The sequence below is a fragment of the Pezoporus flaviventris genome, unplaced genomic scaffold (genome assembly GCF_033815535.1).
Source record: "Pezoporus flaviventris isolate CSIRO_AGI_PZ_B2104156 unplaced genomic scaffold, CSIRO_AGI_Pfla_v1 ptg000041l, whole genome shotgun sequence".
Classification (NCBI taxonomy): Eukaryota; Metazoa; Chordata; class Aves; order Psittaciformes; family Psittacidae; genus Pezoporus; species Pezoporus flaviventris.
In genome coordinates, this window is record NW_026892589.1 from 10,035,233 (window position 1) to 10,048,405 (window position 13,173).

A 13,173-nucleotide genomic window follows, 5' to 3' on the forward strand; every position below is an offset into this window, starting at 1 on the left:
GGTAGCTGGTGACTCAGTCTGTTGTGCTTTCAGAGGATTTTATTTTTGTGCCAATATTATAGCATTATTGGGCATTTGCATGGAGTTAATACCCTCACATGTTAGGCTGAATCAAGGTTTCAGAGAAAGTAATCTAGATTCAATTAAAACTAGATGATTTTTCTGCCTATGGGACTACCAGTGAGGCCCTAAGAACCTTTGCAATGGAGGACCTCTGGAGAAGAGCTGTTCTGTAGCTGTTCTGTAGCAGCAAAGTTATGGCTGTTATGTCCAAGACCAGGGCCTGTGCACATTAGAAAGTAAAGATCAAACTTCAAGCAGCATCTAGATGGATGGCTGATCTAGATGGAACAAAAGTGATTTGAAAGGTGACAGCATTCAGTTTAGTACTCCCCAAAAATATAGCGAGCTTAATATTAAGAATGATGGCCCTTAACAGAAAGCTTTATCGAGGTCACTGTGGTGACCTCGAGCTTAGGCATCCCTCACTGGTCTTGTACAGGTTGAAACAGGATAGGTAATGCATAGACCAGCATCCTTGATAGCTGCAGCTTTATATTCCAAAATCAAAGACTTCCTTCAGGTTTGATGGCTAAAGTAGTCATATGTATCTTTCAGCATTATGAGAATATAAGTATTGGTTAGTTGGTTGTTTTTTATGGTTAACACTACAGAAAGTGTTGTGTTTTTCAAGCCTCTGTGTGTGTGAGTGTGCGAACAACACCCTGGATGACTGCCGAAATCATGAAAACAAGCTCTGTGGAGGAAGGGAATTCACAGATGCAAATATACAGTAGAATTAACATTGTTCAGCGCAATGAAATAATACTTATTTCTAAGGCATTTTAGCTGGATGGCACCTGTGGGAACACTTCTAACTACAGAACAATCACCTGTTTCCAGTAAGACATGCTGACTGATGTTTAGTTGATTATTTGGGAATTTTTTTTGTTTATATATGGAAGATTTTCTTTGGGAAAGACTTTGGTCCTATGTGATTTTTGCCCTGGGGAATAACATAACCAAACTATTGTGGAGGATAAAGGGTCAAACTGATGCATCAGTCATCTGGTTTGTGCTTTAAGTTGGCTTGATGTTAATCTATGATTGGTGCAGGAAAAAGACTGGCTACTTCCTTTGCCTGTTCTCTGCCAACCAGCCTTCATTGGTAGGACTGTTTCTCCTATGATACACCGGAGTGCAGTATCAACTCAGTTCTGTGTATTTAAAAGTTTACATTCCATTTTCCCACTAGAAACTGAAAAAGAAAACAAAACTTTTAATTTTGCCATATGGGTTTTAGTAGACTCTTGGAGTCACTGTTCAGCTCTTACTCACACAACAAATATAACAGCCAACAAACTTGTGCATTCTGTGGGTTGGAGACTAATTAGAACAGCAGTGTTGTCAGACTGAATGCCAGCAGCTCCTTTCAGGTGGAATTTTAAGCATCATAAGGTAGTCCCTAAAAACCTGGTTTAGTAGCAAGCCATAAGAAAAGTTAAACTTTGTGTGCATCTCCTAAACTATCTTATTCTCTCCCTTTACTTTTTCTTTCAGTTTTGCTACTCTAAGTTCCTGGTGGGTTCTAATACCTCTTGTTTTCCAATTTTCCGTGTAATTTTGTATCTTTTTTTAACAGAATCTTGTTTTCAAGGGTGGAGTGAGGTTTTTTGCCATGCATTCATGGAGCTAGTGTAATTTCCCCCTCCTGTCTTCCCTTCTCCCACAGTTCCAACTGAGAGGGCAGCAATTGTTTATAGTGAGAAGGTTAAAATATTGTAGATCTTCGGTTGATTCATCCCAGTTACCGACTCTGTAGTTTCAATATGAAATGTACTATAATGTGGAAGCTGTTTCCAATATACTACAAGGGCTTTCTACCATATGCTCTCCCATCTGTGATAAGAATGAGGGGTTTGGAAAAAAAGGCAAAAATTTCATTGTGTGATTGGAGTTGAACTGTGTGCAATAGCTGCCTGCTTTAGGGAAGCTTTGAAAAGTAAATATGTGTATTTATACATGTCATGAATTTTTCTACCTTCTGTTTATTACACATTGCTGATCAAGCATTTTCTGTGCAAAAATATGGTGGCTATGGGGCCTGGAGAATTAGTGGAAGTGAACACATCTCAAGAGCTGTAATTCAGTAAACAGTTTGCAGTCACTTCAAGTTGATTGAAGTGGCTTTTAGACCTTACTGACTCCACTTTGGAGAGGGTATATACCTTTGCTAAAGATTAACCACAGTGATATAACAGTGCTTGTACAGATGCTTAACATAACTTCTTTAAGGCTTTCTGCAAACCCTCCTGCCCTGGTTACATCTGATGTTTCTTATCTAAGTGAGGCAAGAGCAGGAAGCGTATGTAGGTCTGTATCTTAAAGTTACCCCCCAAACAAAACACCCACAGAAGAAGGGAAGAAGAGGAACTGTTTAATTTTAAGTATCTTTATGGAAATTACCTTAAAAACTCTTTTTAAGTTTCTGTATCACAAATATTTTCCCTCTTGATGTGTTTGTTATTCCTAGCTCTTATCATACTGAAAGGATGAAATGAGCAAAACTATGTTTGGTGTTAAAAGGCATAGTTTCTTATATATTAGGTTTGAATTTGGCTCTGTATAGCTACTCATTTTGGTATAATTAATCTTTCATTCATAGTTTATAACAAGCCAATAAATTATTAAAATAATAGCACTACAATACATACACAGTACTAAAAATGTTAAGAAGCACTTCAGTGTTGGGTACCTATAATCAAGTAACAAGAACCCATCATGCAGAATGGTTATCCTTCATTAAAAATCTATTTGACTTAGACTTTATAGATCAACTGTTACTGTACAGTGAGATCTAAAATATGTAGCATTCAGTAGGCAGACAAAAATATTTCAGAAGTCAGTATTTTGGACAACACCATTTTTTCAGTAACTGGTAGAGATTCAGGAAGGGAGTCAGAATAATATTTTGTCCTTCAAACCGCCATTTGCTTAGCTAATTTAAGTAATCCCGTGCTTTTTGAAACTTTGCTAAGCATGTTTTAGTCAGCATGCTTTAAGGGACTATTCTAACTGTAATGTTTGATATATTTATAGATAATAGCAGACTTCACAAATTGGAAGACCTACTTTTTCTTCCAATGTCTTTTAGTTCCCTCATCTTCGCACTTCTCTCACTTACTTAGATGCAGTTCTTCAATTTCAGAGAACGTCTAAAATGCACCTCCTCTTGAGTCTTCAATGTTATATGGAGCCGCACCGCATAAATTTAGCACTAGGGGTCACTAGAACTCCATCGTTGACAAGCAGCTGGTGGAAAACGGGGTTGGTGCTTGTCGTAGCAGCAAGCCTGTTTTGCTATGAAGCTGAGTAATATCTATACTGCCAAATAGGCAACTGTTTTAAGGTCTGATGTATACACACAAGTAGACGCCATATGTGTTTACAAAGATATGTTTATGAAAGATTGCAATCTCTTCAAAGCTACTATTCTTTGCATATTTGAATTTCTCATTCCTTCCAAATTATTGGACTATATTGTGTTTGTGCATTTGGACCCATATTTCACTTAGTCTTGAGAAACTATGTACCTTTTAAATCTAAGTCACAGTAATCAGTATGTGGCATTAATAAATGCTGTACCTGAGAGTTTTGGCAGGACGGGGTTCTTTCTGATTCTAAGAGATGTTTGGCACAGAAGGTGAATTGGTTCTCAAAAATATTTCTAATCATTGAAGGTCTAGCCCCTGCTCACAGTATGGTGTTACAAAAATATAATTAGTGTATTTAATGAGCCATAGACTAAAAAAGTCAGTTGATGAAGCATAAGAGTTGCATTTTAATCCTGTTTAATAAAATTATTGCATTTTCAGGGGTTTATATTAAATTGAAAGTCTGAATGAGGAATTAGAAATCCTCTGTAGATAAAAACTCACTATCTGTAGTAGATTATTAAATATGGAAAATGTATTGGGATGGAATTTATCAGAAAAAATGGAAAATAATATACACTATGAAGTTTTTCTTATTCAGTCTGTGTAACAGCAAAGACACTTTTATAAATCAAAGGTTTTATTTCTGGTTCATATGGAAAATGCTGTAGGTTTTTCAGGGATGACAGCTGAGTCCTGTTCTTTCTCAAAACAAAACAACACCAGCCTATAGTAAAGGTCAGAAGTTCTTGGGTGCAGAGTAGGTATTGAGGGTTCTGAATGTGAGCTGTGGTCAGGCTGTGGCGATCCTTTCCTTGTGAACCAAGATGTTGATGCCCAAAGTTAATGTGGGTTCAAGAAGAGACCTGTAAAAGGGGAAGTTGTTGAGGGTTTCTGAGAACAGAGATACCACCGCTGGTTCAGGTGTTGAAGGCTGAGAGAGTGTTCAAGGGAATTATTGTGTATTCTGGCCTTATTTTTATATTCTTCCCTATGCATCTGCTTTAGCCACTATGGAAGACAGCACAGCATGCTAAGCGTCCTATTCCTCTGTTCATTTTCATTTGATATAAACAAAAATATTATTAATAAAAAGGAAAAAAAGCTGGCAGTGCATGCAGGCAAATGTCTGCATTGTTTCCATAGTAATTTTAAATGGCTTTGCCCTCTCTACTTCTAAGGCATCACATCAACTTGTCTTTAGTTACGTTTTAGAACAGTCATCGTAACATTCTCGGTTCTGTTATTTCATGTTATCTGCTCCTACAAGCCACTGAAAATGGTACCAGATTTCAGATTGGACACTGTTGTATCTTAACACTTACATTCCAGCCATTTAGATCACTCCCCTGTTGTAACTTGGCAAGTACTGGTACTAATACATCACATTTCACTGTTGTGGAGGCTTAAGTTCAACCAGGAAGAAGCAATTTTGTTTGTGTCTTTTAATTTTGTCATGAGATACGTATTTCTTCCTATAGTGATTTTGATTTTTTTTTTTTTTTTTTTTTTTTTCCTGATACACACATACTGGTTAGTTTATTTACTGAGCTCTTATTCAAGCTGGCCTCTGTATCTTACAAAACTTGGTCCTTATAAATCACTGCACTTTATTGTACTATGACTATGTTACTTGCCGCCAAAGCAGCTTTTAAAATTCTACCATCAGATGGAAGCAAGTTAAAATATTAGCTCATGAATTCAAATAAAAAAGCCTTCTTAGATACACTTTTTGTCTATTAGAGTGCTACTGCTCTGGCTGGTAACAGCCTAACTGTAGTGCGATAAGGTTCTTTGTCATTTTTAGAACTCACTTGTAACTAAGCTATTTCGGAGTCTTCATTGGAAACAAGTAAAGGAGAGTGAAAACTCTGACTGACATCACCTGCTTCTTCAGCTATTGTGAACTGACAGCAAGCCCTGCAACATAAAGTAGCCTGATAGGAATACTATTCACTATTAAGGTTAGTGTTTGATCATTAAAGAGATAGGTGCTCTGAGGGGTATTTACACTGACAGCACAACTGCAAGCTGTCAAAAAGGTTTTATTAGTTTGGCCTTGTAAAGATTTTGAACTGAATCTGCTTTTCTCATGCAAGAGAAGCATTCTAAGAAATCAAGTGCTTTTATTTTTTATTTTCCTATCTGGTATGAGAGAACAGATGTGAATTAGTTCTAAACAAATTTACAGAGTTGAATGTGTCATTCTGCTGTCACTGGAACAAAAATCAAAGTGCTGGTGAATGTCAAAAGAGAGTAAGATCCAGAAATTAAGGTGAAATTTAAGAGTGTAACTCAGTTTGGTCTTTGTGGCAACTCCCATTATCTTGTTCAGATTTTCATATTATTTTTGTGGGAGCATCACAAAAAACTTCAGCTGGTGACTGTGCCACTGCTGGCCAGGATGTAGTGTACACATGTGGCAAAGAACTCCTATCACTAAAGATTCTGCATTACCTGAACAAAGAGAAAAGTCTGCAGGTATGTGTGATGAAGAAATGAGTGACACAAAGATAAAATAAGAGTGGAACAGGTCATGCTTTGCTATGAATGATGGTCGCAACTTCATGGCTACTAAGTTTGAAGGCAATGCATTAAATCATATAAAGTTGCAGGGAGGCCAAACTGATTGGGAGTTTCCTTTTTGTCCTCTGAATCTACAGTTGGAATTGTTCCTTACTTTGGATATTGTGCAGTAGCAAACCCAGATAATCATTTCAATGCCCTCTGTGTAATCTTCAAAATAGGAGTAAAAATCTGCCTTTCTAAAAATCAGTGGTAAAGTATGCACTGACTTCAGCAGCACCAGGTTTCTTCTCTGTGTTTAATTGAGAGTGAAAAATAGTTTTAGTGAAAAACTTGTAATTCACCTGGTTACAGTCTTTTCTACAGTCTGCTGTTTGTTGCTGTGTTACCAGGGCTTCTCCCAGAGTTGCACTTCTATATTGTCAATGAGGGAACATTACTGTCTCAAAAAAAACAATCCCCAGCCCTCAAACAAAAATGTGAATTGATAAACTGATTAGAACAATTAGCAATTTTAATTACATAAAGCGGACTAGATATATCAGTTGATATATCACATTGGAAATGAAGCAAGAAGTCTCACGGTAGTGATGGATTTTTCTCATTAACTTCTTGGATGCGGATTAATGGGTTTACCACCTTTACAGGTAGCCACAAGTTGTGGGGACGAAGGTCTTTTCATTCTTTCTTGTGTTTTCCTAAAGCCAATTCTTCATTCACAATTACTTGTGTTAATTACCCAGAAAAGATCAGACATAGTTGCCAAAATAGTGTATTGCTAATAAAACAGGAAGATGTTCTCTCATTACGGAGTAGTATGAATTGATGGTATTTTCCATGGGCAGTGTTTTCATCACAAAGGTGTTAGCCCAGCCAGAGACTGTACAGTACAAGTGTCCTCACCTGTACTTGTAAGAAGAAACTTGCATTGAGACACCTGCTCTTGCAGAGTGGAATTTGGCAAGTGGCCTAACCTTCAGCTGTCACTTTACTACAACACCCACCAAAGCAAAGGGAATGTGATTTCTGTGCATGGCATATGCAAGAAATGACTACACTTACTCATTTCCAAAGGGACTGGAGGCAATGGTTTATTCCTGAATCAGTTGAGTTTGAGAAGGCTTGAGACCCAAACGTGGTTTGTTGGGATAACATGACAGCGGAAGAGGAGGTGACCCCTGAATGCCTGGAATGACTGTGTGTATGAAACATCTCCTTATGTTGTGCAAATAACAAAGTAAAAGCCAGGTACTGGCCACGGAGTCAAACTGTAGAAGTGGAGAGAAGAGAATCTTGGTGGTTTGGTTGTTTACTGTGTTTTGGTTTTCTCTTTTTAGTATGGGATTTTTTCTTAAAAGTTGGAAAGTTGGTAGCAGCCCCGCTTACACCTGTATCTGGAGAGAAAGCTCTTCCTTTTTTGCACTTTTTCATACTTTCTGTAGACTGTAGGAAGCTTCTCTGTGTCTGTCAGAACACAGACTAACTAGTGTGTTATGCTTGCATATTTGCATATTTCATCCTGCTGCTGAATGGAGCTGGGCATTGACTTCCTTTTCCAGGTGATTGATTTATCTTGGATAGAGAGTATTATTTTATAATATTTCTCTTACATTGGACAACAAAGGTTTTGGCCACAACATGCTATATATCATGTCAATAACAATTATTTATCTTTCAGCCAGTGGATGCTCTGAGATGATACACTTCTGTTTCAGATACAGTGCCAGTTGCATGCTTCATTTCAGGTCTGGAGAACCTCTCTGGGATTGTTAGAACTGATGTGATCTTCTAAAATGAATTCATAGCATCATGCAAACCACAGCCTTTTCTCACTGTGTGGTTAAGATGTACTTCTTGGTGTTGGCAAACAGAAGTGTACATTTTCAAAGTTTATTTTGATGGACTTGCTTTAAAGTTTCAGCATTGTGGATGTTAAGATTAAATTAGTGGTTTTATTGCTCCCAAACATGTTCTCTGTGAAGGAACATACTGATGGTAAGTTCTTGTAGCTACTTTTTTAAGTTTGGGCTGTGGTAAATTGCATACTGCTGTCATTCTGTCTGCCAAAGATACACCGGTCTTTTTATTAGGCTTGGCCAAAGGGTTGAATGGTTCTTGCATTTGATACCTTCCGTAATCAAAAACCTGAAGTCAGTTGTTTTTCCCCAGCACTGCCATTGTAGGTGTTTCCCCAGCACAACACCAAATGTAGGTGTTCCCCCTGTTCGTACAATACAGATGCAGTATTGTACTACACGGTCCTCACGTTGTTTCCTAATGCCGGCCGTACCGGCATAGTTCGGCTCACTCAAGAGTGCCTTAGTATATGATGCGCTCAGTATATGATGCGTTTGGATGCGAGAAGGAGCCTTCGACAAACCACTCGCAGGAGAGCACACATGCCCGGCGGCGGGCTCTGCTGCTGCCTCCAGCCGCAGCGATGCTAGCTATTCGGGTGCAGAGGGCAGCTAGGCTTGTGCTGGCCCCCGTGCGCTGCCGGCAGCGGGAGGCCGGTCTCGCCGGCGGCGCCTCATCCCGTGCCACCTCAGCCGCTGCGCTCCGGGAGCCTGTGCAGCGCCGTAACACGCCCTCATGGCGCCACCCCCCCGACCCCCTCCGAGGCTGACCCACCACCGGGCTCCAGCCCCCCGGAGCGGCGGTGCTCGCCTTCCCCTAGCACCGTCTCCGGGGCCGGGCCAGGCATCCCCGCTCCGCCCCGCTGCCCGGGGATTGGGGCTGCCGCGCTGCCTGGTGCGAGGCGGGGCTTGGCTCGGCAGCTTATTTATTTATTTGTTTCCCTCCTCTTTTTGTGCTTTCCGCTACATCTCCCGGCTGAAATCTCTGTCTCTGTGTAAACAGCAACCGCGGCACGCGTAGGATGGGCCGGGGCCGAAGGAGGCGGGCTGCCGGGCGGGCCGGGGCCGGCGCCCCGCTGCGGGCTCAAGCCGAGCAGCATCGGCTGGAGCGGGAGGTACCCGCCGGCCGCTGCGCCCGCCGGCCCCGGGAGCAATAGGCACGTCTGTGGCAATGACCTTCTGGGGAGAGCCGCGCTCACCCCCTCCCGCTCTTGCGGAAAGTCAGACAAGTCAATAAGGAAATCGAGAACTTTTTGAGAGGGCGCGCAACAACAAACCCCAGCCTACGTGTCTGGATGATTTCAGGGCTGATCAGCATCACCCAAAGGAAAACTTTGGTGACGCCCGGGGATCCGCCGTGCTTTTCCAGCGGGATGCGAGCGCTGGCTTCGTGAGGCGCGAGCAGCAGGAGCGTCTCTGCCCAAGGAGCCGAAGCCCCGCCGCCCCTGCCCAGGGGTGTTGTGGGGTGCTTCCCTGCCTCAGGCTACTGTAGCCCCAGACCGAGATTTCAGCCTGAACTGTTTCCTATTTATTTACTGAGAGGAGAGGGGTTTTATTTCACAGTATCATCTCTTTTGAAGAAAGAAGGGAGAAAAGGGGAGGGTTAAACCTAAAGAAGTAAGCCTTCTCTCCGAAGGAAATCTCTTTACTCTCTCCGGATGACCTGTTCTGATAATGTAGCCTCTCCAGCTGACCGAGTTTTATTTTGACTACAAAGTGTGCAAAACTGAGTCATAACTTAACGCACCCTAGGATGTGCACTTCTGGGATTAGCAATATGGGGCATCTGTTGTCACCTCTCCTTTTGAGCCTGGCAGCAGTTTTTTCCAAAGGTAAGTCTCAGTCTCTTCACTGCATCTTATTTCTTATTTTGAATCCACAGCCTCTGCCCCCTCTCTTGGTAATGCCTTGACTGTCAATACCCACAGTTCATGACTGAAGGACTCGGGGAGAGTCCTATGCTAGTCAGGAGCAGAGATATCTTGATGGGAAATCCCGAGTGGCTGGGGTTTTGTTGGTTGACTATGACAAAAATCTGCCCATTTACTGAGGTATTTATTGCCTGGCTATTGCACTTTCGATCATGTAGTAGTTGCTGTTGTGAGGTTTGTTGGTTTTGGATGACAAAAGGTTTGTTATCTGCAAATGTGAAATCTTGAGAGGTGCAAGCTGTTGGAGTTAGCTGCTTCTCTGTTATGTTGTAATAAAAAATCCTGTATCTCAGACTGGTTGGCAAGGTTTTACTGAACCAGAGGTATACGTGCTTACTGAAATGTTCAGAAGCTTTGATGAGAGCCTGAACCAGGTGTCTGGTATTCTTCATGCTGAATAGAGTTAGAATGTTCTGACAGCATGACTTCAGATGACTCAGTGACACCTTCTTCTTGCCCTGGAGTGTGTTTATAGTAAGAATCAAAAAAACAGCATATAGGCAATGCACATGTGTTTGTGTGCATTCAAGTCCTCCTCCTCACTTAGTTTTCAGTGATAGCCTCTCCAAAAGGTGAATGCATTTTTGCAATACTTAATTTAGGTGATTCTGAGCATTCCTATGGAATATAAACTAGGATAAATGCACATTTTAACTGAGCAGAGATTGTTCATCAACAGCTATACAGTTACGTTTTAGCAGGGAAATGAAATTAAAGTTTACTCTTGGTTAATCTTAAGAGAATAATAGCATATGTATTTCATCTATGATTTTGCAAACATGCTTATAAAGAGTTCTGTATATAAACATCACTGTTTAAAAGAGTTTAACATCTTTTTACTCTTACAGATACCAGCACCTTTCTTTTTTCTTGAGTTTTTACTAGTTACTTATTTTACTGGTCCCAGAACTGAATTTACGAACAGAAGGCAAAATACACAGCTTTGTGTTTCTGTGGTGGTTCGCTGTATCACATTCCTTTCTCCATTTTTTCCTTAGAACAGGCTAAGAAAGCAAGCAACAAAATTATAAGTCTGCTCAAATGTTACCTAAACGCAGTGCCTACATAAGTACAGTTTTAAAGTTGCAATTGGAAATGCATTAGGAACGGGGATTGGATGTCTTGAGTCTTTTCGGAAGATTGCTTCATTCACTTTGCACTCCAATAGTTTTTGATTTCCCAGCTGGGCTGCAAATTATGTATTTCATTATAAGGAATATCAGTACTTTAGGTAGGCTGACAATGCAGTAAGAATATAAACTTTTTCATCTCCTGTCTTTTTTTGGTGTGTTTCAGTTTGCAGCCTTAACATGGCATTAACACAGTGTTTGGCTGAGATTTCAGCTATTCCAAGATTGGAGTGTAAGTGGCATTTCAGTCCTACAGAGTACAGTGTTTGTTTTATTGCCAGCTCAGCAATTACAGCACTCATATGACTTTATTCTTAAATGTTATTTACATCTCCTTTGAATGATAAACATAGGCAGAAAACTTGACTTGGAAAGGAGGTCTTTTGGGTGGAAAAGAAATCCTATAAAAACTGACGAGTGAGGTTTTTCTGTGTATTGTGATTGTGAAGTCTCATTAAATCTGATATGTATTGGAATAAGTTGTGCCAGGGGAGGTTTAGTTTGGTTATTGGGAAAGATTTCTTCATCAAAAGGGTTGTCAAGCATTGGAACAGGCTGCCCAGGGAAGTGATGGAGTCACCAGCCCTGGTGGTATGTAAAAGGTGTACTTAGGGAAATAGTTTAGTGGTAGACTTGGCCAGTGCAATATTAGCGGTGGATACTATGATCTTAAAAGGTCTTTTCCAACCTACACAGTTCTGTGATTCTATGAAACCAGATACATGAGAGCCCATTAGAATTACTGATACTGTCTGTGCTATTTATTTTGCACTTCAGGTATCCAGTATATTAATGCATGATTGCTGTGACTCTTTGCTGTCTAGTATCTATCTTTGATGGAATAATGTATTTCCATATTCAGTAGCAGACTCCATCTGTACTATGATGCCTTTGCATACTCTGGGAAGACCAGAGTGTTCTGGAAATCTACAGTATAAATTTGACAGCATAAAAGGTTGATTTTCCCCTCCCCTCCATAAGAAGATAGATGTAGTAGTAATCAAGTCTGATTACTACTACAGAGTATGTTTCTTTGATGCCTTTCTGTGGCTAATAGAAAACCTATCTCATTTATGACATGATGACAAAGTTTTCTTAAAGAGGTAAAAAACATCTTCTAACGTGCAACAGCAATCAGCTGTCTATTGTGCATAGGTCTGTTGCTGATTACTCAGAACCATAGCAACACACCTTTTTACTGCTGTATTTCCAAATCTTTCAGGTAATAACATTGAAGACTTGAGAATACTATTGTGGTTTTGCTTTGCTTGTATCTTGTAAATGCAGAAAACAGCTCCAGCCTGAGAAATGAAACCTTGTTTTCAATGGAGCTTCATGTTCTTATCAGAATAATTTGTTATTGATGTAATCCATGTATTTTAATAAATTGTCGGTCTAATTATACATACGTGTGTGTGTACATATATGTGCATATATATAGACAATGGACAGTTTACAAGACAGTGTAACTGTAGTTATAGGGGCAGTTGCATTTCACAGTTTGACTTCAATTAGGAGTTTTCTGCAGTCATTTCTAGGGAGCCAGTGCTTATTCTCAGTCAGTTTGGTATTTTGCTGTTTGGTATCAACTACAAAAAGAAAGTCTTCAGAAATCTTCAATTAAAAAATAACTGAAGTCCAGTTGACATTAATGAAAACACGGAGTGATACAGCAGGCACAGTAAAGTGGACATTTCGTTCCTTTGTTTAAGGGGAAAACCTCTCACTAGGCTCATTGGAGCAGAATAAAAACTTTAATACTTTACTTGAAATTCAGGTTCCATGCTTGGCTTAAGTCTGTAATGAACTGAGCATCTCCTGCGAGATGCTAAACAATTTCAGGATGTATATTGTGAGACATGAGATTGAGGAGCCTTTTACATTATGAATGTTTGTTGTCAGATTAAACTCCTGAATACATTTTAAATTTCAGGTCTAAGTTCAACAATAACAAAATAAATGAACATTTTAATGATTTTTTTCTGCCTGCATTCTGCTGAGCGTTCCTTGTTCTTCTCTGTCATCCTGGGCTGCAATCTTCCTGCGAGTTGCTTTCTAATGAGATCTCAGGCCACACAGCTGCTGTTTAGATTTCCTTTCTCTCTGTTTTTTGAAAGTGGAAGCTTGGCAACTGTATTAGGCAGGATTTTCTTGTATACCCCTAAGAGTGTTCCTCATAGCCTAGAGATGTGGATAGTACATACACAGTGATGCCAATCTCCTTGTTATCTACAAGCTGTCCCTCTGTTATCTTGTATGTGTGTGGAAATCTCCCAGAAACCTAAACCCCCAAATG

At 40.1% G+C, this 13,173-nt stretch overlaps 1 protein-coding gene across 2 annotated transcripts in view; it reads left to right on the top strand.

The window, feature by feature from the left end:
• LOC133275886 (transmembrane protein 132D-like) overlaps window positions 1-13,173 on the top strand; it is a 275,357-nt gene that overhangs the window by 21,360 nt on the left and 240,824 nt on the right. Inside the window, exon 1 of one of the 2 annotated variants that reach the window (XM_061466159.1) lies at window positions 9,277-9,648. The exons of the other annotated variant lie outside the window; for it this stretch is intronic. Within the exon in view, the coding sequence (XP_061322143.1) occupies window positions 9,570-9,648 (79 nt within the window). The 5' untranslated portion in view covers window positions 9,277-9,569. Of the gene's footprint in view, window positions 1-9,276; window positions 9,649-13,173 lie in introns of those variants that run through there. 2 annotated transcript variants of the gene reach the window in all.